At 47.6% G+C, this 24,966-nt stretch overlaps 1 protein-coding gene and 4 long non-coding RNA genes across 10 annotated transcripts; all 5 read right to left on the bottom strand.

Annotated features, from left to right (window-relative positions):
* Window positions 1–8,293: 8,293 nt before the first annotated feature.
* LOC311123020 (lethal(2) giant larvae protein homolog 1-like) lies at window positions 8,294–16,628 on the bottom strand. 2 transcript variants are annotated; one of them, XR_014612543.1, is made up of 5 exons: window positions 16,310–16,628; window positions 13,564–13,622; window positions 13,319–13,454; window positions 9,870–9,952; window positions 8,294–8,584 (listed from the first exon to the last, which is right to left on the bottom strand). XR_014612543.1 is itself a non-coding variant. In XM_084197314.1 (4 exons), the coding sequence occupies exons 1-3, from the start codon at window positions 13,697–13,699 to the stop codon at window positions 9,874–9,876; spliced, it is 351 nt and encodes a 116-aa protein (XP_084053440.1). In that variant the 5' UTR covers window positions 13,700–14,191; the 3' UTR covers window positions 8,294–8,584; window positions 9,870–9,873. The 2 variants fall into 2 exon arrangements, 1 of the variants encoding a protein (XP_084053440.1); XM_084197314.1 differs by lacking the exon at window positions 16,310–16,628 and having other exon boundaries at window positions 13,564–14,191.
* Window positions 16,629–17,219: 591 nt separating this feature from the next.
* Window positions 17,220–18,885, bottom strand: LOC311123022. Of its 2 annotated transcripts, XR_014612549.1 has the most exons (5): window positions 18,789–18,885; window positions 18,641–18,707; window positions 17,977–18,591; window positions 17,764–17,836; window positions 17,220–17,422 (listed from the first exon to the last, which is right to left on the bottom strand). It is a non-coding gene; the product is annotated as an uncharacterized lncRNA (long non-coding RNA). The 2 variants fall into 2 exon arrangements; XR_014612548.1 differs by having other exon boundaries at window positions 17,977–18,707.
* A 25-nt stretch (window positions 18,886–18,910) lies between these two features.
* LOC311123021 lies at window positions 18,911–21,320 on the bottom strand. Of its 4 annotated transcripts, XR_014612546.1 has the most exons (5): window positions 21,182–21,320; window positions 20,090–20,415; window positions 19,732–19,927; window positions 19,049–19,682; window positions 18,912–18,967 (listed from the first exon to the last, which is right to left on the bottom strand). It is a non-coding gene; the product is annotated as an uncharacterized lncRNA (long non-coding RNA). The 4 variants fall into 4 exon arrangements; XR_014612544.1 differs by having other exon boundaries at window positions 18,911–18,967; window positions 19,196–19,927; XR_014612545.1 differs by having other exon boundaries at window positions 19,049–19,927.
* On the bottom strand, window positions 20,520–21,141 carry LOC311123024. The gene is made up of 3 exons (XR_014612551.1): window positions 21,101–21,141; window positions 20,939–21,050; window positions 20,520–20,791 (listed from the first exon to the last, which is right to left on the bottom strand). It is a non-coding gene; the product is annotated as an uncharacterized lncRNA (long non-coding RNA).
* Window positions 21,321–21,574: 254 nt separating the features above from the next.
* Window positions 21,575–22,381, bottom strand: LOC311123023. Its single transcript, XR_014612550.1, has 3 exons — window positions 22,190–22,381; window positions 22,022–22,101; window positions 21,575–21,986 (listed from the first exon to the last, which is right to left on the bottom strand). It is a non-coding gene; the product is annotated as an uncharacterized lncRNA (long non-coding RNA).
* Window positions 22,382–24,966: the final 2,585 nt, after the last annotated feature.

The following is a 24,966-nucleotide window of genomic DNA, read 5'->3' as shown; positions in this document are numbered from 1 at the left end:
CACTATTCCCCCATTATAATTCTATAAACACTATTCCCCCCATTATAATTCTATAAACACTATTCCCCCATTATAATTCTATAAACACCATTCCCCTCCATTATAATGCACTAATCTTCCAACATTGCCATGGGTTGAAGAACTGAATGTGGCAGTTTTCAGAATGAATCAAACCACCGTTTCCATTATTTCAGGCATAAAGGCTGTTTTTTTATTCATAAATGTATTCAGAGCACACAAGGTAGCCACACCTGCAGAGTTACGTGACTAAGTAAGGCACGTCTGAATACTGAGTGAGTAGGAAACGCATACAGTGACTTCGGAAAGTATTCAGATCCCTAGATTTTTTCCCACATTTTGTTACATTACAGCCTTATTCTAAAATGGATTAAATATGTTTTTTTTAAATCAGCAATCTACACACAATACCCCATAAGGACAAAGCGAAAACAGCTTTTTAGAAATTTTAGCAAATGTATTAAAAATAAAAAACAGAAATACCTTATTTACATAAGTATTCAGACCCTTTGCTATGAGGCTTGAAATTGAGCTCAGGTGCATCCTGTTTCCATTGATCATCCTTGAGATGTTTCTACAACTTGATTGGAGTCCACCTGTGGTAAATTAAATTGATTGGACATGATTTGGAAAGGCACACACCTGTCTATATAAGGTCCCACAGTTGACAGTGCATGTCAGAGCAAAAACCAAGCCATGAGGTCGAAGGAATTGTCCGTAGAGCTCCGAGACAGGATTGTGTCGAGGCACAGATCTGCGGAAGGGTACCAAAATATTTCTGCAGCATTGAAGGTCCCCAAGAACACAGTGGCCTCCATCATTCTTAAATGGAAGAAGTTTGGAACCACCAAGACTCTTCCTAGAGCTGGCCGCCCGGCCAAACTGAGCAACCGGGGGAGAAGGGCCTTGGTCAGGGAGGTGACCAAGAACCCGATGGTCACTCTGACAGAGCTCCAGAGATCCTCTGTGGAGATGGGGGAACCTTCCAGAAGGACAACCATCTCTGCAGCACTCCACCAAGCCACTCCTCAGTAAAAGGCACATGACAGCCCGCTTGGAGTTTGCCAAAAGGCACCTAAAGACTCTCAGACCATGAGATACAAGAGTCTCTGGTCTGACGAAACCAAGATTGAACTCTTTGGCCTCAATGCCAAGCATCACGTCTGGAGGAAACCTGGCACCATCCCTACGGTGAAGCATGGTGGTGGCAGCATCATGCTGTGGGGATGTTTTTCAGCTGCAGGGACTGGGAGACTAGTCAGGATCGAGGGAAAGATGAATGGAGCAAAATACAGAGAGATCCTTGATGAAAACCTGCTCCAGAGCGCTCAGGACCTCAGACTGGGGCGAAGGTTCACCTTCCAACAGGACAACGACCCTAAGCACACAGCCAAGACAACGCAGGAGTGGCTTCGGGACAAGTCTCTGAATGTCCTTGAGTGGCCCAGCCAGAGCCCAGACTTAAACCCGATCGAACATCTCTGGAGAGACCTGAAAATAGCTGTGCAGCAACGCTCCCCATCCAACCTGACAGAGCTTGAGAGGATCTGCAGAGAAGAATGGGAGAAACTCCCCAAATACAGATGTGCCAAGCTTGTAGCGTCATACCCAAGAAGACTCAAGGCTGTAATCGCTGCCAAAGGTGCTTCAACAAAGTACTGAGTAAAGGGTCTGAATACTTATGTAAACGTAATATTTCATTTTTATATTTTCAATAAATTAGCAAAAATCTCTAAACCTGTTTTTGCTCTGTCATTATTGGGTATTGTGTGTAGATTGATGAGGGAAAAATCTATTTAATCAATTTTAGAATAAGGCTGTAACGTAACAAAATGTGGAAAAAGTCAAGGGGTCTGAATACTTTCCGAATAAATTCCTAAGACAGAATTGGGCCCTTTGTATTTTTAAACAGCCACTACAATTTTAAACCAGTCAGACACCAGACCAGACAGTCAGACACCAGACCATACCAGACACCAGACAGTCAGACACCAGACCATACCAGACACCAGACAGTCAGACACCAGACCATACCAGACACCAGACAGTCAGACACCAGACCAGACAGTCAGACACCAGACACCAGACAGTCAGACACCAGACCATACCAGACACCAGACAGTCAGACACCAGACCAGACAGTCAGACACCAGACCAGACAGTCAGACACCAGACAGTCAGACACCAGACCAGACAGTCAGACACCAGACACCAGACAGTCAGTCAGACACCAGACCAGACAGTCAGACACCAGACCAGACAGTCAGACACCAGTCAGTCAGACACCAGACAGTCAGACACCAGACCAGACAGTCAGACACCAGACAGTCAGACACCAGACCAGACAGTCAGACACCAGACAGTCAGACACCAGACCAGACAGTCAGACACCAGACAGTCAGACACCAGACCAGACAGTCAGACACCAGACAGTCAGACACCAGACCAGACAGTCAGACACCAGACCAGACAGTCAGACACCAGACAGTCAGACACCAGACCAGACAGTCAGACACCAGACACCAGACAGTCAGTCAGACACCAGACAGTCAGTCAGACACCAGACAGTCAGACACCAGACCAGACAGTCAGACACCAGACCAGACAGTCAGACACCAGTCAGTCAGACACCAGACAGTCAGACACCAGACCAGACAGTCAGACACCAGACAGTCAGACACCAGACCAGACAGTCAGACACCAGACCAGACAGTCAGACACCAGTCAGTCAGACACCAGACAGTCAGACACCAGACCAGTCAGTCAGACACCAGTCAGTCAGACACCAGACAGTCAGACACCAGACCAGACAGTCAGACACCAGACCAGACAGTCAGACACCAGTCAGTCAGACACCAGACAGTCAGTCAGACACCAGACCAGACAGTCAGACACCAGACCAGACAGTCAGACACCAAACAGTCAGACACCAGACAGTCAGACACCAGACCACAGTCAGACACCAGACCAGACAGTCAGACACCAGACAGTCAGTCAGACACCAGACCAGACAGTCAGACACCAGACAGTCAGACACCAGACCAGACAGTCAGACACCAGACAGTCAGACACCAGACCAGACAGTCAGACACCAGACACCAGACAGACAGTCAGACACCAGACCAGACAGTCAGACACCAGACACCAGACCAGACAGTCAGACACCAGACACCAGACCAGACAGTCAGACACCAGACACCAGACAGTCAGTCAGACACCAGACCAGACAGTCAGACACCAGACCAGACAGTCAGACACCAGTCAGTCAGACACCAGACAGTCAGACACCAGACCAGACAGTCAGACACCAGTCAGTCAGACACCAGACAGTCAGACACCAGACCAGACAGTCAGACACCAGACCAGACAGTCAGACACCAGACCATACAGTCAGACACCAGACCAGACAGTCAGACACCAGTCAGTCAGACACCAGACAGTCAGTCAGACACCAGACAGTCAGACCAGACAGTCAGACACCAGACAGTCAGTCAGACACCAGACAGTCAGACCAAACAGTCAGACACCAGACCAGACAGTCAGACACCAGACCAGACAGTCAGACACCAGTCAGTCAGACACCAGACAGTCAGTCAGACACCAGACCAGACAGTCAGACACCAGACAGTCAGACACCAGACCAGACAGTCAGACACCAGACAGTCAGACACCAGACCAGACAGTCAGACACCAGTCAGTCAGACACCAGACAGTCAGTCAGACACCAGACCAGACAGTCAGACACCAGACCAGACAGTCAGACACCAAACAGTCAGACACCAGACAGTCAGACACCAGACCAGACAGTCAGACACCAGACCAGACAGTCAGACACCAGACAGACAGTCAGACACCAGACCAGACAGTCAGACCAGACAGTCAGACACCAGACCAGACAGTCAGACACCAGACCAGACAGTCAGACCAGACAGTCAGACACCAGACCAGACAGTCAGACACCAGACAGTCAGTCAGACACCAAACAGTCAGACACCAGACAGTCAGACACCAGACCAGACAGTCAGACACCAGACCAGACAGTCAGACACCAGACCAGACAGTCAGACACCAGACCAGACAGTCAGACACCAGACAGTCAGACACCAGACATTCAGACACCAGACAGTCAGACACCAGACAGTCAGACACCAGACCAGACAGTCAGACACCAGACCAGACAGTCAGACACCAGACAGTCAGACACCAGACCAGACAGTCAGACACCAGACAGTCAGTCAGACACCAGACCAGACAGTCAGACACCAGACACCAGACAGTCAGTCAGACACCAGACCAGACAGTCAGACACCAGACCAGACAGTCAGACACCAGACAGTCAGACACCAGACCAGACAGTCAGACACCAGACCAGACAGTCAGACACCAGACCAGACAGTCAGACACCAGACCATACAGTCAGACACCAGACCAGACAGTCAGACACCAGTCAGTCAGACACCAGACAGTCAGTCAGACACCAGACAGTCAGACCAGACAGTCAGACACCAGACCAGACAGTCAGACACCAGACCAGACAGTCAGACACCAGTCAGTCAGACACCAGACAGTCAGTCAGACACCAGACCAGACAGTCAGACACCAGACAGTCAGACACCAGACCAGACAGTCAGACACCAGACAGTCAGACACCAGACCAGACAGTCAGACACCAGACAGTCAGACACCAGACCAGACAGTCAGACACCAGACAGTCAGACACCAGACAGACAGTCAGACACCAGACCAGACAGTCAGACACCAGACCAGACAGTCAGACACCAGACAGTCAGACACCAGACAGACAGTCAGACACCAGACCAGACAGTCAGACACCAGACAGTCAGACACCAGACAGTCAGACACCAGACAGTCAGACACCAGACCAGACCAGACCGACACCAGACAGTCAGACACCAGACAGACAGTCAGACACCAGACAGTCAGACACCAGACCAGACAGTCAGACACCAGACCAGACAGTCAGACACCAGACAGTCAGACACCAGACAGTCAGACACCAGACAGTCAGACACCAGACCAGACAGTCAGACACCAGACCAGACAGTCAGACACCAGACACCAGACAGACAGTCAGACACCAGACCAGACAGTCAGACACCAGACCAGACAGTCAGACACCAGACAGTCAGACACCAGACCAGACAGTCAGACACCAGACAGTCAGACACCAGACCATACAGTCAGACACCAGACAGTCAGACACCAGACCAGACAGACACCAGACCAGACAGTCAGACACCAGACAGTCAGACACCAGACACCAGACAGACAGTCAGACACCAGACAGTCAGACACCAGACCAGACAGACACCAGACCAGACAGTCAGACACCAGACAGTCAGACACCAGACACCAGACAGACAGTCAGACACCAGACCAGACAGTCAGACACCAGACCAGACAGTCAGACACCAGACCAGACAGTCAGACACCAGACAGTCAGACACCAGACAGTCAGACACCAGACCAGACAGTCAGACACCAGACAGTCAGACACCAGACCAGACAGTCAGACACCAGACCAGACAGTCAGACACCAGACAGACCGTCAGACACCAGACAGTCAGACACCAGACCGTCAGACACCAGACCAGACAGTCAGACACCAGACAGACCGTCAGACACCAGACCAGACAGTCAGACACCAGACAGTCAGACACCAGACAGTCAGACACCAGACCGTCAGACACCAGACCAGACAGTCAGACACCAGACAGACCGTCAGACACCAGACCAGACAGTCAGACACCAGACAGTCAGACACCAGACACCAGACAGACCATCAGACACCAGACAGACCGTCAGACACCAGACAGACCGTCAGACACCAGACCAGAGAGCTGTTTAGGAGTAAATACTTTATTAACATTCTCCTTCAGTACCACTAGATGATCAGAACTCTACAGGAAATAAAGACTCTGTTCCTGGTTCCCATGGCTACGAGTGGTCAGTTATTGAGACGGACGAAGACAGGCCCTCCTCTCTGCTCTGTTCCAGTCCTCTAATGAGGTCCCTTTAACACGGAAGTCCCCCGACCCAACCACAGAATACTGCTTAGCGATAACTATGGTGACAGGTTCTACGTTCTCTGATCGTTGGTAGAACCTGTCTCGTCTCCTCGGGGGGGGGGTCCCAACCTAAATATATTTTACACTGTAAAAGTTAAAAAAAGGGTTAAAACAAATCTTGACTGGTGATACGTCCTCCTCTGTTACCCAGAACACACTGCTTCACCCAGACGGCGTGCCAACAGTGTAAAGCAGCTCTCGTCGTCGTCTCCTTCTGCACTGATCTGAAAGACCTGGTCACCTGAAAGCTAATTCCCTCATCATATATTCTTCATACTGTTTTCACTTGTCCTGTGTTTTTCTGTGCAGATGAAGGAGAGGTGAGGAGGCGAGAGGAAGCATCTTCAGACTATTGAGATTCAGCCAGCCTGACCCCCCCCCCCTCCCATTATTAAAACAGTTCAGTTAGCGCTCTTGACAGATAGCATTTAACTAACCGTTAGCTCTCTAGACTGTTAGCTAACCGTTAGCTCTCTAGACTGTTAGCTAACCGTTAGCTCTCTAGACTGTTAGCTAACCGTTAGCTCTCTAGACTGATAGCTAACCGTTAGCTCTCTAGACTGTTAGCTAACCGTTAGCTCTCTAGACTGATAGCTAACCGTTAGCTCTCTAGACTGATAGCTAACCGTTAGCTCTCTAGACTGTTAGCTAACCGTTAGCTTAGCGCTCCAGACTACCCTACAATATAAAATAGCTTTTATCAGAGGTATAAAAAAAAACCATACTGTATCTATAGCAACAACATCAATAGAAAAACCTTCATGGTTAGTTCCTTCATGTTAAAAACATGTAATACTGTAATACTGTGGAAAGGTAATACGGTGTACTACGGCTCCGGTACTCTGGGAATACTGTATACTTCACTGTGTTAGGCATCTCTCTACTCAACATTAAGTTATACCTTCATCTCTCTCCCTCTATGTTCACAGTTGATGAGGGGATGAGAGATGGAGGGGGGGAGGGAGGGATGGGAGCGAGGGAGGAGGAGGGATGGGGGGAGGGATGGAGGAAGGAGGAGGAATGGAGGAGGGAGGAGGGATGGAGGAGGGAGGGAGGGATGGAGGAGAAGGGAGGAATGGAGGAGGGAGGGATGGAGGAGGAATGGATGAAGGGAGGGAGGAGGAGGGATGGGGGGAGGGATGGAGGAGGGAGGGATGGAGGGATGGAGGAGGGAGGGAGGAGGGATGGAGGAGGGAGGGATGGAGGAGGGATGGAGGGAGGAGGGATGGAGGGAGGGAGACAGGAGGGATGGAGGGAGGAGGGATGTAGGGAGGGAGGGAGGGAGGGAGACAGGAGCGATGGAGGGAGGAGGGATGTAGGGAGGGAGGGAGGGAGGAAGGGATGTAGGGAGGAAGGGATGTAGGGAGGGAGGGAGGGAGGGAGGAGGAGGGATGTAGGGAGGGAGGGAGGGAGGAGGAGGGATGTAGGGAGGGAGGGAGGGTGGAGGAGGGAGGGATGGAGGAGGGAGGGATTGAGGGAGGAGGGAGGGAGGGAGGGTGGAGGAGGGAGGGATGGAGGAGGGAGGGATGGAGGAGGGATGGAGGGAGGAGGGATGGAGGGAGGAGGGAGGGAGGGATGGAGGAGGGATGGAGGGAGGGAGGAGGAGGGATGGAGGAGGGATGGAGGGAGGGAGGAGGGAGGGAGGGAGGGAGGGAGGGATGGAGGAGGGAGGGATGGATGGAGGGAGGAGGGATGGAGGAGGGAGGGAGGAGGGATGGAGGAGGGAGGGAGGGATGGAGGAGGGAGGGAGGAGGGAGGGAGGGAGGAGGGAGGAGGAGGGATGGAGGGATGGAGGAGGGAGGGAGGAGGGATGGAGGGAGGAGGGATGGAGGAGGGAGGGATGGAGGGAGGGATGGAGGAGGGATGGAGGGAGGAGGGATGGGGGGAGGGATGGAGGGATGGAGGAGGGAGGAGGGAGGGATGGAGGAGGGAGGGAGGAGGGAGGGATGGAGGGAGGGAGGGAGGGAGGAGGGAGGGAAGGGGGGGAGGGAGGGAGGGAGGGAGGGAGGGATGGAGGAGGGATGGGGGAGGGATGGAGGGATGGAGGAGGGAGGAGGGAGGGATGGAGGAGGGAGGGAGGAGGGAGGGATGGAGGGAGGGAGGGAGGGAGGAGGGAGGGAAGGGGGGAGGGAGGGAGGGAGGGAGGGAGGGATGGAGGAGGGATGGAGGGAGGGATGTAGGGAGGGATGTAGGGAGGGAGGGAGGGAGGAAGGGGACAATACAGAACACTGAACCACATTCCAGGTCCATCCAAACGTGCTGACCGGGTGTAGTGTGTGTTAGTGGTTAGATAACAGTCCATCATGATGTCCTTGAGTCGTTTCCTCACATGGTCAGTCCAAAAAGCCCAGTACTGGCAGGCCGTGATGGGGGGAGGAGAGGAGAGGTGGAGGGGAGGAGTAATGGTGGTAGGTAGCGGTCACATGATGTCTGTCTGTAGTCCAGAAAAGTCCAGATCCTCCCACAACACAGCAGACCTGGTGGACAGACAGACAGACAGACAGACACCTATATTACATCTATAGTAGGTCTAGAACAGATCATCAGATCACTAGAGTTGATCAGAGGAAAGGATTCCCTCATCAACATACTGGGATGGAAATGGAGTGGTCATATGATGTGTCCACCAGGGGGAAGCAGACTAGATATTTACAGGATTTACTACGACCAACCCCAGAGAGAAGAGAGAGGGAGGGAGAGAGGAAGAGAGAGGGTGGGGGGAGGGAGAGGGAAAGAGAGAGGGTGGGGGGAGGGAGAGAGAGAGGGGGTGGGTGGGGGGAGAGGGAAAGAGAGAGGGTGGGTGGGGGGGGAGAGAGAGAGAGAGGGTGGGGGGAGGGAGAGAGAGAGGGGGTGGGTGGGGGGAGAGGGAAAGAGAGAGAGGGAGGGAGAGAGAGAGAGGGTGGGTGGGGGGAGGGGGGAGAGAGGGAGGGGGGAGAGGGGGAGGGGGGAGAGAGGGAGGGGGGACAGGGGGAGGGGGGAGAGGGAAAGAGAGAGAGGGAGGGAGAGAGAGAGAGGGTGGGTGGGGGGAGGGGGGAGAGAGGGAGGGGGGAGAGGGGGAGGGGGGAGAGAGGGAGGGGGGAGAGGGGGAGGGGGGAGAGAGGGAGGGGGGAGGGAGAGAGAGGGTGGGGGGAGGGGGAGGGGGAGGGAGAGAGAGAGGGTGGGGGGAGAGAGAGAGGGTGGGGGGAGGGGGAGAGGGAAAGAGAGAGGGTGGGTGGGGGGGGAGAGAGAGAGAGAGGGTGGGGGGAGGGAGAGAGAGAGGGGGTGGGTGGGGGGAGAGGGAAAGAGAGAGAGGGAGGGAGAGAGAGAGGGAGGGGGGAGAGAGGGAGGGGGGAGAGGGAGGGGGGAGAGAGGGAGGGGGGAGAGAGAGGGAGGGGAGAGGGAGGGGGGAGGGAGAGAGAGGGTGGAGGGAGGGGAGAGGGTGGGGGGAGGGAGAGAGAGAGAGGAGATGTTATTGAGCAGGGGGTGGAGTATTATTGGAATGTAGACTGAACTCTGAAGTTTACACCCCTGACCTCACTCCATTAGAAACTGTGTTGTGGTGTGTGTGTAGTGGTGTGTGTGTGTGTGTGTAGTGGTGTGTGTGTGTGTGTGTGTGTGTGTGTGTGTGTGTGTGTAGTGGTGTGTGTGTGTGTGTGGTGGTGTGTGTGTGTGTGTGTGTGTGTGTGTGTGTGTGTGTAGTGGTGTGTGTGTGTGTGTGTGTGTGTGTGTGTGTGTGTGTGTGTGTGTGTGTGTGTAGTGGTGTGTATAGTGTGTACTAGTTACCTGTTCAGTTGATGAGGATTCCTAGAGAGCATCCGTCCTCCTCTGAGACGTTCCTCAAGTTATTCTCTACCTCGTCCACGGTACTGCTCTCTCACACACACACACACACACACACACACACACACACACACACACACACACACACACACGTAAATCATATGTCAATGTGTCCCTGCCCATTTTCCCAAAAAACCTATTGGTCCATACTTGGCGAATATTAGAAGAAGTTGACGTTTTAGTTTACCCATCAGGCAATTAAAATCGTTGACGTAGTCGCATGTGATCAAAGGCTACATGTTAGCTGTTCCCATTACATAACCTGCCACATTTAGCCCTATGCTAACTTCACCAGGTGGCCGTGTTTACTTCCTGTAACAACTTCCGCATCAACCTATCAAAGGCCCTAATCTTGTTCTCTACCAACCAATGGCATCTCTTTAAAAAGGTCAACTGGGCCACCAGAGGGATATTTGAAAACCTCCATATTTCATGTTAACTTGTTCTCCTTCACTTGGTCTGTCTCTAGTGTGGTGCCGATATAACAGGATCATATAACAGGATCATATAACAGGATCATATATACTGTCTCTAGTGTGGTGCCGATATAACAGGATCATATAACAGGATCATATATACTGTCTCTAGTGTGGTGCCGATTTAACAGGATCATATAACAGGATCATATTTACTCTCTAGTGTGGTGCCGATTTAACAGGATCATATAACAGGATCATATTTACTGTCTCTAGTGTGGTGCCGATATAACAGGATCATATAACAGGATCATATATACTGTCTCTAGTGTGGTGCCGATTTAACAGGATCATATAACAGGATCATATTTACTGTCTCTAGTGTGGTGCCGATATAACAGGATCATATAACAGGATCATATATACTGTCTCTAGTGTGGTGCCGATTTAACAGGATCATATATACTGTCTCTAGTGTGGTGCCGATATAACAGGATCATATAACAGGATCATATTTACTGTCTCTAGTGTGGTGCCGATATAACAGGATCATATAACAGGATCATATATACTGTCTCTAGTGTGGTGCCGATTTAACAGGATCATATAACAGGATCATATAACAGGATCATATCATATATCAGGATCATATCATATAACAGGATCATATAACAGGATCATATAACAGGATCATATAACAGGATCATATAACAGGATCATATAACAGGATCATATAACAGGATCATATAACAGGATCATATAAACTGTCTCTAGTGTGGTGCCGATATAACAGGATCATATAATATAACAGGATCATATAAACTGTCTCTAGTGTGGTGCCGATATAACAGGATCATATAACAGGATCATATAACAGGATCATATTTACTGTCTCTAGTGTGGTGCCGATATAACAGGATCATATAACAGGATCATATTTACTGTCTCTAGTGTGGTGCCGATTTAACAGGATCATATAACAGGATCATATAACAGGATCATATATACTGTCTCTAGTGTAGTGCCGATATATCAGGATCATATAACAGGATCATATTTACTGTCTCTAGTGTGGTGCCGATTTAACAGGATCATATAACAGGATCATATTTACTGTCTCTAGTGTGGTGCCGATTTAACAGGATCATATAACAGGATCATATATACTGTCTCTAGTGTGGTGCCGATTTAACAGGATCATATAACAGGATCATATTTACTGTCTCTAGTGTGGTGCCGATTTAACAGGATCATATATACTGTCTCTAGTGTGGTGCCGATATAACAGGATCATCCACGTCCTTGACTAAAGGATACTTACTGACGTTACGTTCCACAACATTCAAAAGGCTTGTTTTCCACATAAATGACATGTTTGTTTAATCCGTATCACATCAATTTGGCTGCACTTCTCTTCTCAAACCACTAACACAATAAATGTCATTCTACATTTGAAAGGGAAAAACGTTCACCAGGAGCCAGACTCCCTGCACTGGGAGATAGTCTTCCTGTTGACTCCCTACACTGGGAGATAGTCTTCCTGTTGACTCCCTGCACTGGGAGATAGTCTTCCTGTTGACTCCCTACACTGGGAGATATTCTTCCTGTTGACTCCCTACACAGGGAGATAGTCTTCCTGTTGACTCCCCGCACTGTGAGATAGTCTTCTTGTTGACTCCCTACACTGGGAGATAGTCTTCCTGTTGACTCCCCGCACTGGGAGATAGTCTTCCTGTTGACTCCCCGCACTGGGAGATAGTCTTCCTGTTGACTCCCCGCACTGGGAGATAGTCTTCCTGTTGACTCCCCGCACTGGGAGATAGTCTTCCTGTTGAGTCCCTAAACTGGGAGATAGTCTTCGTGTTGACTTCCTACACTGGGAGATATTCTTCCTGTTGACTCCCTACACTGGGAGATATTCTTCCTGTTGACTCCCTACACTGGGAGATATTCTTCCTGTTGACTCCCTACACTGGGAGATATTCTTCCTGTTGACTCCCTACACTGGGAGATAGTCTTCCTGTTGACTCCCTACACTGGGAGATAGTCTTCCTGTTGACTCCCTACACTGGGAGATATTCTTCCTGTTGACTCCCTACACTGGGAGATATTCTTCCTGTTGACTCCCTACACTGGGATATATTCTTCCTGTTGACTCCCTACACTGGGAGATATTCTTCCTGTTGACTCCCTACACTGGGAGATAGTCTTCCTGTTGACTCCCTACACTGGGAGATAGTCTTCCTGTTGACTCCCTACACTGGGAGATAGTCTTCCTGTTGACTCCCTACACTGGGAGATATTCTTCCTGTTGACTCCCTACACTGGGAGATAGTCTTCCTGTTGACTCCCTACACTGGGAGATAGTCTTCCTGTTGACTCCCTACACTGGGAGATAGTCTTCCTGTTGACTCCCTGCACTGGGAGATAGTCTTCCTGTTGACTCCCTGTAATATGTGGTTGTCCCACCTAGCTATCTTAATGTGAATATACTAACTACTGTAATATGTGGTTGTCCCACCTAGCTGTCTTAATGTGAATATACTAACTACTGTAATATGTGGTTGTACCACCTAGCTATCTTAATGTGAATATACTAACTACTGTAATATGTGGTTGTCCCACCTAGCTGTCTTAATATGAATATACTAACTACTGTAATATGTGGTTGTACCACCTAGCTATCTTAATATGAATATACTAACTACTGTAATATGTGGTTGTACCACCTAGCTGTCTTAATATGAATATACTAACTACTGTAATATGTGGTTGTCCCACCTAGCTATCTTAATGTGAATATACTAACTACTGTAATATGTGGTTGTCCCACCTAGCTATCTTAATATGAATATACTAACTACTGTAATATGTGGTTGTCCCACCTAGCCATCTTAATATTAATGCACTAACTGTAAGTCGTTCTGGATAAGAACGTCTGCTAAAATGACCGAAATGTAAATGTAAATATCTTACGTGAGGAAGTCCCTGACGTCCTCTACAGTGAGGTCTCCGGTGGTGTCCAGGCTGAGGTCCGCCATGCTGAGGGGGGAGTCCAGGGGGGAGATGGGAGGCGGGGAGGAGAGGCCACACTGGGGGTCCTCGGTTAACCCTGAGGGTTAAGGGTTAAAGGTCAGACTGAGGCAAAGTGAAAGGGGATTGGTTGACAGCCAGCTAGTAACCGTTAGCAGAAAGGTCCAAATGAGAAGCGTTCTACGTACCTTCAGCCGCCTGGTTTCGGTGAGTTCCATTGGCCCGGAGAGGCGTGGTTGTGTCGTCACTATGGAGACAGAGAACAGCATCAGAGCAGTAGTTCGCTGTGTTGTTGATACTGGGTAACGACCCCCAGTGCACCATGGGAGAGTTTAGCCAGAGAAAGGCCTAATCACCTAATCATTAGCTGTTTCCATTAACTTGCCCAGTGATTATTTGTCATTTGACATTTAGAAAGTTTTGCATTGAAAACTCAATTGCCTGCGATGGTGCGTTTCCATTTAACAATCTTGTGTTTATAAGAACAGCTGGGTGTAATGAAGCCTGTATGCCCTCCCACCTACAGTTGAAGTCGGAAGTTTACATATACTTTAGCCAAATACATTTAAACTCAGTTTTTCACAATTCCTGACATTTAATCCTAGTAAAAATTCCCTGTCTTAGGTCAGTTAGGATCACCACTTTATTTTAGGAATGTGAAATGTCAGAATAATAGTAGAGAGAATGATTTATTTATTTAATCACATTCCCAGTGGGTCAGAAGTTTACATACACTCAATTAGTATTTGGTAGCATTGCCTTTAAATTGTTTAACTTGGGTCAACATTTTCGGGTAGCTTTCCACAAGCTTCCCACAATAAGTTGGGTGAATTTTGGCCCATTCCTCCTGACAGAGCTTGTGTAACTGAGTCAGGTTTGTAGGCCTCCTTGCTCGCACACGCTTTTTCAGTTCTTCCCACATATTTTCTATAGGATTGAGGTCAGGGCTTTGTGATGGCCACCCCAATACCTTGACTTTGTTGTCCTTAAGCCATTTTTCCACAACTTTGGAAGTATGCTTGGGGTCATTGTCCATTTGGAAGACCCATTTGTGACCAAGCTTTAACTTCCTGACTGATCTCTTGACATGTTGCTTCAATATATCCACATAATAATTTTCCTTCCTCATGATGCCGTCTATTTTGTGAAGTGCACCAGTCCCTCCTGCAACAAAGCACCCCCACAGCATGATGCTGCCACCCCTGTGCTTCACGGTTGGGATGGTGTTCTTCGGCTTTGCAAGCCAACCCCCTTTTTCTTCCAAACATAACGATGGTCATTATGGCCAAACAGTTCTATTTTTGTTTCATCAGACCAGAGGACATTTCTCCAAAATGTACGACTTGTGGGTGATCACCACTAGTCTTGAGCCCAACACTGTAGAGGTAAAAACACTGGCTGCAGTCCTGACGGATCATAAAGTCATATGGCCGACTGTGAGAATGTGCAGTAATGATGATACGAAATACTCTGGTGGTTTTTGGAAATTGAATAATTCATTGCTATTGCATGATGATTTTAAAAAAATGTGATTAAGAATCTAATTTCTGTTTAAATTTAAAATCCGCTCAGCCTGTATTACTTACGGGAAACGGCTTAAAGAAGGAGATGTGATGTAGCTGAGGTCTCTAAGAACATTGCTGATATCACAGAGATCGAGCATCTTGATCATAATGAGATTGATTTACAGAATCAACTAAATACATTTTATGAGGAAAAGGCTCGAGGAGCCTTCATAAGATCCAGAAAACAATGGCTTGAAAAAGGCTAAAAGAACAGTAGATATTTTTTTAATTTGGAAAAGAGGAGAGGGGAACTCGACACACTTCAGAAATGTAAGATGAATGGGGTAACCTCTGAGGATAGAGAGTTGGTATCAGACTTTACCACTAAAGTTTTATGATAATCTTTACTCCTTAGATAACAGTTTGAGTGACTCTAAGGATCTCCTTGATTCTACAGAGAATGTTAACTCGGTTAGTGAAGAATTCTAAAATCGGTCTTGTTGTCAAGATTTATCCATTATGGACATCCAATATGGGGTTTCTCAATTAAAAAAATTACAAATCTCCAGGAAATAGCACAAGGAGGCTATAAAGAAAGGATAACTACCTGCCTCTCTGAAACAAGTGGTTATTAGTCTTATACCTAAACCACACAAGGATCTAGGAACGCCGACTGCGAGCCAGGCCTAATCGCCCAACATCAGTTCCCAACCTCACTAATGCTCTCGTGGCTGAATGGAAGCAAGTCCCAGCAGCAATGTTCCAACATCTAGTGGAAAGCCTTCCCAGAAGAGTGGAGGCTGTTATAGCAGCAAAGGGGGGACCAACTCCATATTAATGTCCATGATTTAGGAATGAGATGTTGGACCAGCAGGTGTCCACATACTGTTGGTCATGTAGTGTAGATTAGGTCCGCTAGGTCGAAACTAAATGATGTTGAACGTCTGCTCCCGTCCACAAAGACTCGTACATCTCTGTGCAGGACAAGTTTCCGCTCAGCCCAGTCAAAACTGTTCGCTGCTCTGGCACCCCAATGGTGGAACAAGCTCCCTCACGACGCCAGGACAGCGGAGTCACTCACCACCTTCCGGAGACACTTGAAACCCAACCTCTTTAAGGAATACCTGGGATAGGATAAAGTAATCCTTCTACCCCCCCTTACCCCACCCCCCCAAAAAAATAAAAAATAGATAAAGTGTAAAGGGAAGGGGTAGAAGGATTACTTTATCCTATCCCAGGTATTCCTTAAAGAGGTGGGGTTTCAAGTGGTTGTCCTACTGGCTATAAGGTGAATGCACCAATTTGTAAGTGGCTCTGGATAAGAGCGTCCGCTAAATGACGTAACTGTAAAATGTAAAGCGTGAGGACGGGAGCAAGACGTCCAATCAAAGGGTCTCTCTTTGTAAAGGATGCGTCGGTGTGTAGTGACCTGCTGAGCGGCTCCGGCGGTCGCTCCACCTCTACAGCACACAGAGGCCCAGTGGTGACCTTGGCTGACAGAGAGAACCGCTGGTACTGACCTGCTGAGCGGCTCCGGCGGTCGCTCCACCTCTACAGCACACAGAGGCCCAGTGATGACCTTGGCTGACAGAGAGAACCGCTGGTACTGACCTGCTGAGCGGCTCCGGCGGTCGCTGCACCTCTACAGCACACAGAGGCCCAGTGATGACCTTGGCTGACAGAGAGAACCGCTGGTACTGACCTGCTGAGCGGCTCCGGCGGTCGCTCCACCTCTACAGCACACAGAGGCCCAGTGGTGACCTTGGCTGACAGAGAGAACCGCTGGTACTGACCTGCTGAGCGGCTCCGGCGGTCGCTGCACCTCTACAGCACACAGAGGCCCAGTGATGACCTTGGCTGACAGAGAGAACCGCTGGTACTGACCTGCTGAGCGGCTCCGGCGGTCGCTGCACCTCTACAGCACACAGAGGCCCAGTGATGACCTTGGCTGACAGAGAGAACCGCTGGTACTGACCTGCTGAGCGGCTCCGGCGGTCGCTCCACCTCTACAGCACACAGAGGCCCAGTGATGACCTTGGCTGACAGAGAGAACCGCTGGTACTGACCTGCTGAGCGGCTCCGGCGGTCGCTGCACCTCTACAGCACACAGAGGCCCAGTGATGACCTTGGCTGACAGAGAGAACCGCTGGTACTGACCTGCTGAGCGGCTCCGGCGGTCGCTCCACCTCTACAGCACACAGAGGCCCAGTGATGACCTTGGCTGACAGAGAGAACCGCTGGTACTGACCTGCTGAGCGGCTCCGGCGGTCGCTGCACCTCTACAGCACACAGAGGCCCAGTGATGACCTTGGCTGACAGAGAGAACCGCTGGTACTGACCTGCTGAGCGGCTCCGGCGGTCGCTCCACCTCTACAGCACACAGAGGCCCAGTGATGACCTTGGCTGACAGAGAGAACCGCTGGTACTGACCTGCTGAGCGGCTCCGGCGGTCGCTCCACCTCTACAGCACACAGAGGCCCAGTGATGACCTTGGCTGACAGAGAGAACCGCTGGTACTCTGACGGAGAGATCAGGTAGAGTCCTACACACACACAGGCAGACACACAAGGAAACACGCATGGGAAAAATATGGTTGAAGGTGTGTGTTCGTGCGCGTGTGTGTGTGTGTGTTCGTGCATGTTCGTGCATGTGTGTGTATGTTCGTGCATGTGTGTGTGTGTGTGTGTGTTCGTGCATGTGTGTGTGTGTGTTCGTGCATGTGTGTGTGTGTTCGTGCATGTGTGTTCGTGCATGTGTGTATGTGTATGTGTATGTGTGTGTGTGTGTGTGTATGTTCATGTGTGTGTGTGTGTGTGTGTGTGTGTGTGTGTGCATGTGTGTATGTTCGTGCATGTGTGTGTGTGTGCGCGCGCATGTTCTCACCCTGTCCGTTCTTTGTGAAGACACAGGAAGCGATGCCACTGATATCCTCTTTACGGATGCAGTCATAACGCACCTACAGACAGAGAGAGAGATTAACACACACACTGCAACACACACTCACACACTGCAACACACACACCGCAACACACACACTGCACCACCCCCCCTCTGCACCCCCCCCCCCCCCCCTCTGCCCCCCCCCCCCCCCCCTACCTGTGGCCGTAGGGCAGGGATGTTAAACAGGTGCAGGTCTCCCAGGTTAGTCAGACAGACCAGACTGTTCTCACTGTAGTCCTCCTGGGCTGTGGAACACAGCGTCACCACGGCAACCCTCCGCACACGGCAACCCTCGTGGGCCGTCAGCTTGAACTTGGTCTTCGCACTGACCTTGGGGAGACTGAACACCTGTTAACACAATATACCTGTTAACACTGACCTTGGGGAGACTGAACACCTGTTAACACAATATACCTGTTAACACTGACCTTGGGGAGACTGAACACCTGTTAACACAATATACCTGTTAACACTGACCTTGGGGAGACTGAACACCTGTTAACACAATATACCTGTTAACACTGACCTTGGGGAGACTGAACACCTGTTAACACAATATACCTGTTAACACTGACCTTGGGGAGACTGAACACCTGTTAACACAATATACCTGTTAACACTGACCTTGGGGAGACTGAACACCTGTTAACACAATATACCTGTTAACACTGACCTTGGGGAGACTGAACACCTGTTAACACAATATACCTGTTAACACTGACCTTAGGAAGACTGAACACCTGTTAACACAATATACCTGTTAACACTGACCTTGGGGAGACTGAACACCTGTTAACACAATATACCTGTTAACACTGACCTTAGGAAGACTGAACACCTGTTAACACAATATACCTGTTAACACTGACCTTAGAAAGACTGAACACCTGTTAACACTGACCTTAGGGAGACTGAACACCTGTTAACAAAATATACCTGTTAACACTGACCTTGGGGAGACTGAACACCTGTTAACACAATATACCTGTTAACACTGACCTTGGGGAGACTGAACACCTGTTAACACAATATACCTGTTAACACTGACCTTAGAAAGACTGAACACCTGTTAACACTGACCTTAGGGAGACTGAACACCTGTTAACACAATATACCTGTTAACACTGACCTTAGAAAGACTGAACACCTGTTAACACTGACCTTAGGGAGACTGAACACCTGTTAACAAAATATACCTGTTAACACTGACCTTAGGAAGACTGAACACCTGTTAACACAATATACCTGTTAACACTGACCTTAGGAAGACTGAACACCTGTTAACACAATATACCTGTTAACACTGACCTTAGGAAGACTGAACACCTGTTAACACAATATACCTGTTAACACTGACCTTAGGGAGACTGAACACCTGTTAACACAATATACCTGTTAACACTGACCTTGGGGAGACTGAACACCTGTTAACACAATATACCTGTTAACACTGACCTTGGGAAGACTGAACACCTGTTAACACAATATACCTGTTAACACTGACCTTAGGGAGACTGAACACCTGTTAACACAATATACCTGTTAACACTGACCTTAGGGAGACTGAACACCTGTTAACACAATATACCTGTTAACACTGACCTTAGAAAGACTGAACACCTGTTAACACTGACCTTGGGGAGACTGAACACCTGTTAACACAATATACCTGTTAACACTGACCTTAGAAAGACTGAACACCTGTTAACACAATATACCTGTTAACACTGACCTTAGAAAGACTGAACACCTGTTAACACTGACCTTGGGGAGACTGAACACCTGTTAACACAATATACCTGTTAACACTGACCTTAGAAAGACTGAACACCTGTTAACACAATATACCTGTTAACACTGACCTTGGGGAGACTGAACACCTGTTAACACAATATACCTGTTAACACTGACCTTAGGAAGACTGAACACCTGTTAACACAATATACCTGTTAACACTGACCTTGGGGAGACTGAACACCTGTTAACACAATATACCTGTTAACACTGACCTTAGGAAGACTGAACACCTGTTAACACAATATACCTGTTAACACTGACCTTAGAAAGACTGAACACCTGTTAACACAATATACCTGTTAACACTGACCTTAGGGAGACTGAACACCTGTTAACACTGACCTTGGGGAGACTGAACACCTGTTAACACAATATACCTGTTAACACTGACCCTGGGGAGACTGAACACCTGTTAACACTGACCTTGGGGAGACTGAACACCTGTTAACACAATATACCTGTTAACACTGACCTTGGGGAGACTGAACACCTGTTAACACAATATACCTGTTAACACTGACCTTAGGAAGACTGAACACCTGTTAACACAATATACCTGTTAACACTGACCTTAGGAAGACTGAACACCTGTTAACACAATATACCTGTTAACACTGACCTTGGGGAGACTGAACACCTGTTAACACTGACCTTAGGAAGACTGAACACCTGTTAACACAATATACCTGTTAACACTGACCTTGGGGAGACTGAACACCTGTTAACACAATATACCTGTTAACACTGACCTTAGGAAGACTGAACACCTGTTAACACAATATACCTGTTAACACTGACCTTGGGAAGACTGAACAACTGTTAACACAATATACCTGTTAACACTGACCTTGGGGAGACTGAACACCTGTTAACACAATATACCTGTTAACACTGACCTTGGGGAGACTGAACACCTGTTAACACAATATACCTGTTAACACTGACCTTGGGGAGACTGAACACCTGTTAACACAATATACCTGTTAACACTGACCTTGGGGAGACTGAACACCTGTTAACACTGACCTTGGGGAGACTGAACACCTGTTAACACTGACCTTGGGGAGACTGAACACCTGTTAACACAATATACCTGTTAACACTGACCTTGGGGAGACTGAACACCTGTTAACACAATATACCTGTTAACACTGACCTTGGGGAGACTGAACACCTGTTAACACAATATACCTGTTAACACTGACCTTAGAAAGACTGAACACCTGTTAACACAATATACCTGTTAACACTGACCTTGGGGAGACTGAACACCTGTTAACACAATATACCTGTTAACACTGACCCTGGGGAGACTGAACACCTGTTAACACTGACCTTGGGGAGACTGAACACCTGTTAACACAATATACCTGTTAACACTGACCTTGGGGAGACTGAACACCTGTTAACACAATATACCTGTTAACACTGACCTTAGGGAAGACTGAACACCTGTTAACACAATATACCTGTTAACACTGACCTTGGGAAGACTGAACACCTGTTAACACAATATACCTGTTAACACTGACCTTGGGGAGACTGAACACCTGTTAACACTGACCTTAGGAAGACTGAACACCTGTTAACACAATATACCTGTTAACACTGACCTTGGGGAGACTGAACACCTGTTAACACAATATACCTGTTAACACTGACCTTAGGAAGACTGAACACCTGTTAACACAATATACCTGTTAACACTGACCTTGGGGAAGACTGAACAACTGTTAACACAATATACCTGTTAACACTGACCTTGGGAGACTGAACACCTGTTAACACAATATACCTGTTAACACTGACCTTGGGGAGACTGAACACCTGTTAACACAATATACCTGTTAACACTGACCTTGGGGAGACTGAACACCTGTTAACACAATATACCTGTTAACACTGACCTTGGGGAGACTGAACACCTGTTAACACACCTGACTACCTGTTAACACTGACCTTGGGGAGACTGAACACCTGTTAACACAATATACCTGTTAACACTGACCTTGGGGAGACTGAACACCTGTTAACACAATATACCTGTTAACACTGACCTTGGGAAGACTGAACACCTGTTAACACAATATACCTGTTAACACTGACCTTGGGGAGACTGAACACCTGTTAACACAATATACCTGTTAACACTGACCTTAGGGAGACTGAACACCTGTTAACACAATATACCTGTTAACACTGACCTTGGGGAGACTGAACACCTGTTAACACAATATACCTGTTAACACTGACCTTAGGAAGACTGAACACCTGTTAACACAATATACCTGTTAACACTGACCTTAGGAAGACTGAACACCTGTTAACACAATATACCTGTTAACACTGACCTTGGGGAGACTGAACACCTGTTAACAATATACCTGTTAGAAAGACTGAACACCTGTTAACACAATATACCTGTTAACACTGACCTTGGGAAGACTGAACACCTGTTAACACAATATACCTGTTAACACTGACCTTGGGAGACTGAACACCTGTTAACACAATATACCTGTTAACACTGACCTTGGGAGACTGAACACCTGTTAACAATACTGTAACTGACCTTAGGAAGACTGAACACCTGTTAACACAATATACCTGTTAACACTGACCTTAGGAAGACTGAACACCTGTTAACACAATATACCTGTTAACACTGACCTTGGGGAGACTGAACACCTGTTAACACAATATACCTGTTAACACTGACCTTGGGAAGACTGAACACCTGTTAACACAATATACCTGTTAACACTGACCTTGGGAAGACTGAACACCTGTTAACACAATATACCTGTTAACACTGACCTTGGGAGACTGAACACCTGTTAACACAATATACCTGTTAACACTGACCTTAGGGAAGACTGAACACCTGTTAACACAATATACCTGTTAACACTGACCTAGAAGACTGAACACCTGTAACACTGACCTTGGGGAGACTGAACACCTGTTAACACAATATACCTGTTAACACTGACCTTGGGGAGACTGAACACCTGTTAACACAATATACCTGTTAACACTGACCTTAGGAAGACTGAACACCTGTTAACACAATATACCTGTTAACACTGACCTTGGGAAGACTGAACAACTGTTAACACAATATACCTGTTAACACTGACCTTAGGAAGACTGAACACCTGTTAACACAATATACCTGTTAACACTGACCTTGGGAAGACTGAACACCTGTTAACACAATATACCTGTTAACACTGACCTTAGAGAAGACTGAACACCTGTTAACACTGACCTTGGGAAGACTGAACACCTGTTAACACAATATACCTGTTAACACTGACCTAGGGAGACTGAACACCTGTTAACACAATATACCTGTTAACACTGACCTTAGGGAAGACTGAACACCTGTTAACACAATATACCTGTTAACACTGACCTTAGGAAGACTGAACACCTGTTAACACAATATACCTGTTAACACTGACCTTAGGGAGACTGAACACCTGTTAACACAATATACCTGTTAACACTGACCTTAGGGAGACTGAACACCTGTTAACACAAGATACCTGTTAACACTGACCTTGGGGAGACTGAACACCTGTTAACACAATATACCTGTTAACACTGACCTTGGGAAGACTGAACACCTGTTAACACAATATACCTGTTAACACTGACCTTAGGGAGACTGAACACCTGTTAACACAATATACCTGTTAACACTGACCTTAGGAGACTGAACACCTGTTAACACAATATACCTGTTAACACTGACCTTAGAAAGACTGAACACCTGTTAACACTGACCTTGGGGAGACTGAACACCTGTTAACACAATATACCTGTTAACACTGACCTTAGAAAGACTGAACACCTGTTAACACAATATACCTGTTAACACTGACCTTAGAGAAGACTGAACAACCTGTTAACACTGACCTTGGGAGACTGAACACCTGTTAACACAATATACCTGTTAACACTGACCCTTAGGAAGACTGAACACCTGTTAACACAATATACCTGTTAACACTGACCTTGGGAGACTGAACACCTGTTAACACAATATACCTGTTAACACTGACCTTGGGAGACTGAACACCTGTTAACACAATATACCTGTTAACACTGACCTTGGGAGACTGAACACCTGTTAACACAATATACCTGTTAACACTGACCTTAGGGAAGACTGAACACCTGTTAACACAATATACCTGTTAACACTGACCTTAGAAGACTGAACACCTGTTAACACAATATACCTGTTAACACTGACCTTGGAGACTGAACACCTGTTAACACTGACCTTGGGGAGACTGAACACCTGTTAACACAATATACCTGTTAACACTGACCTTGGGAGACTGAACACCTGTTAACACTGACCTTGGGAGACTGAACACCTGTTAACACAATATACCTGTTAACACTGACCTTGGGAGACTGAACACCTGTTAACACAATATACCTGTTAACACTGACCTTAGGAAGACTGAACACCTGTTAACACAATATACCTGTTAACACTGACCTTAGGAAGACTGAACACCTGTTAACACAATATACCTGTTAACACTGACCTTGGGAGACTGAACACCTGTTAACACTGACCTGAGACTGAACACCTGTTAACACAATATACCTGTTAACACTGACCTTGGGGAGACTGAACACCTGTTAACACAATATACCTGTTAACACTGACCTTAGGGAAGACTGAACACCTGTTAACACAATATACCTGTTAACACTGACCTTAGAGACTGAACACCTGTTAACACAATATACCTGTTAACACTGACCTTGGGAGACTGAACACCTGTTAACACAATATACCTGTTAACACTGACCTTAGGAAGACTGAACACCTGTTAACCAAACCTGTTAACACTGACCTTGGGGAGACTGAACACCTGTTAACACAATATACCTGTTAACACTGACCTTAGGAAGACTGAACACCTGTTAACACAATATACCTGTTAACACTGACCTTAGGGAAGACTGAACACCTGTTAACACAATATACCTGTTAACACTGACCTTAGAAAGACTGAACACCTGTTAACACATTCTGACCTTGGGGAGACTGAACACCTGTTAACACAATATACCTGTTAACACTGACCTTTAGGAAGACTGAACACCTGTTACACAATATACCTGTTAACACTGACCTTAGAAGACTGAACACCTGTTAACACTGACCTTGGGGAGACTGAACACCTGTTAACACAATATACCTGTTAACACTGACCTTAGAAAGACTGAACACCTGTTAACACTGACCTTGGGGAGACTGAACACCTGTTAACACAATATACCTGTTAACACTGACCTTAGGAAGACTGAACACCTGTT

Source organism: Coregonus lavaretus (assembly GCF_964263955.1).
Source record: "Coregonus lavaretus genome assembly, contig: HAP1_SCAFFOLD_4662, whole genome shotgun sequence".
NCBI classification, from domain to species: Eukaryota; Metazoa; Chordata; class Actinopteri; order Salmoniformes; family Salmonidae; genus Coregonus; species Coregonus lavaretus.
This window is presented reverse-complemented; position numbering and strand designations above follow the sequence as displayed.

Bases quoted from the DNA above. Each gene is read 5' to 3' on its own strand.
- LOC311123020 (XM_084197314.1), bottom strand. From the start codon at position 13,699: ATGGTGCACTGGGGGTCGTTACCCAGTATCAACAACACAGCGAACTAC. The intron at 13,455-13,563 runs GTACGTAGAACG...CTTAACCCTCAG, and splicing joins CCGAAACCAGGCGGCTGAAG to GGTTAACCGAGGACCCCCAG. The intron at 9,953-13,318 runs GTAAGATATTTA...GTGAGAGAGCAG, and splicing joins GACGTCAGGGACTTCCTCAC to TACCGTGGACGAGGTAGAGA.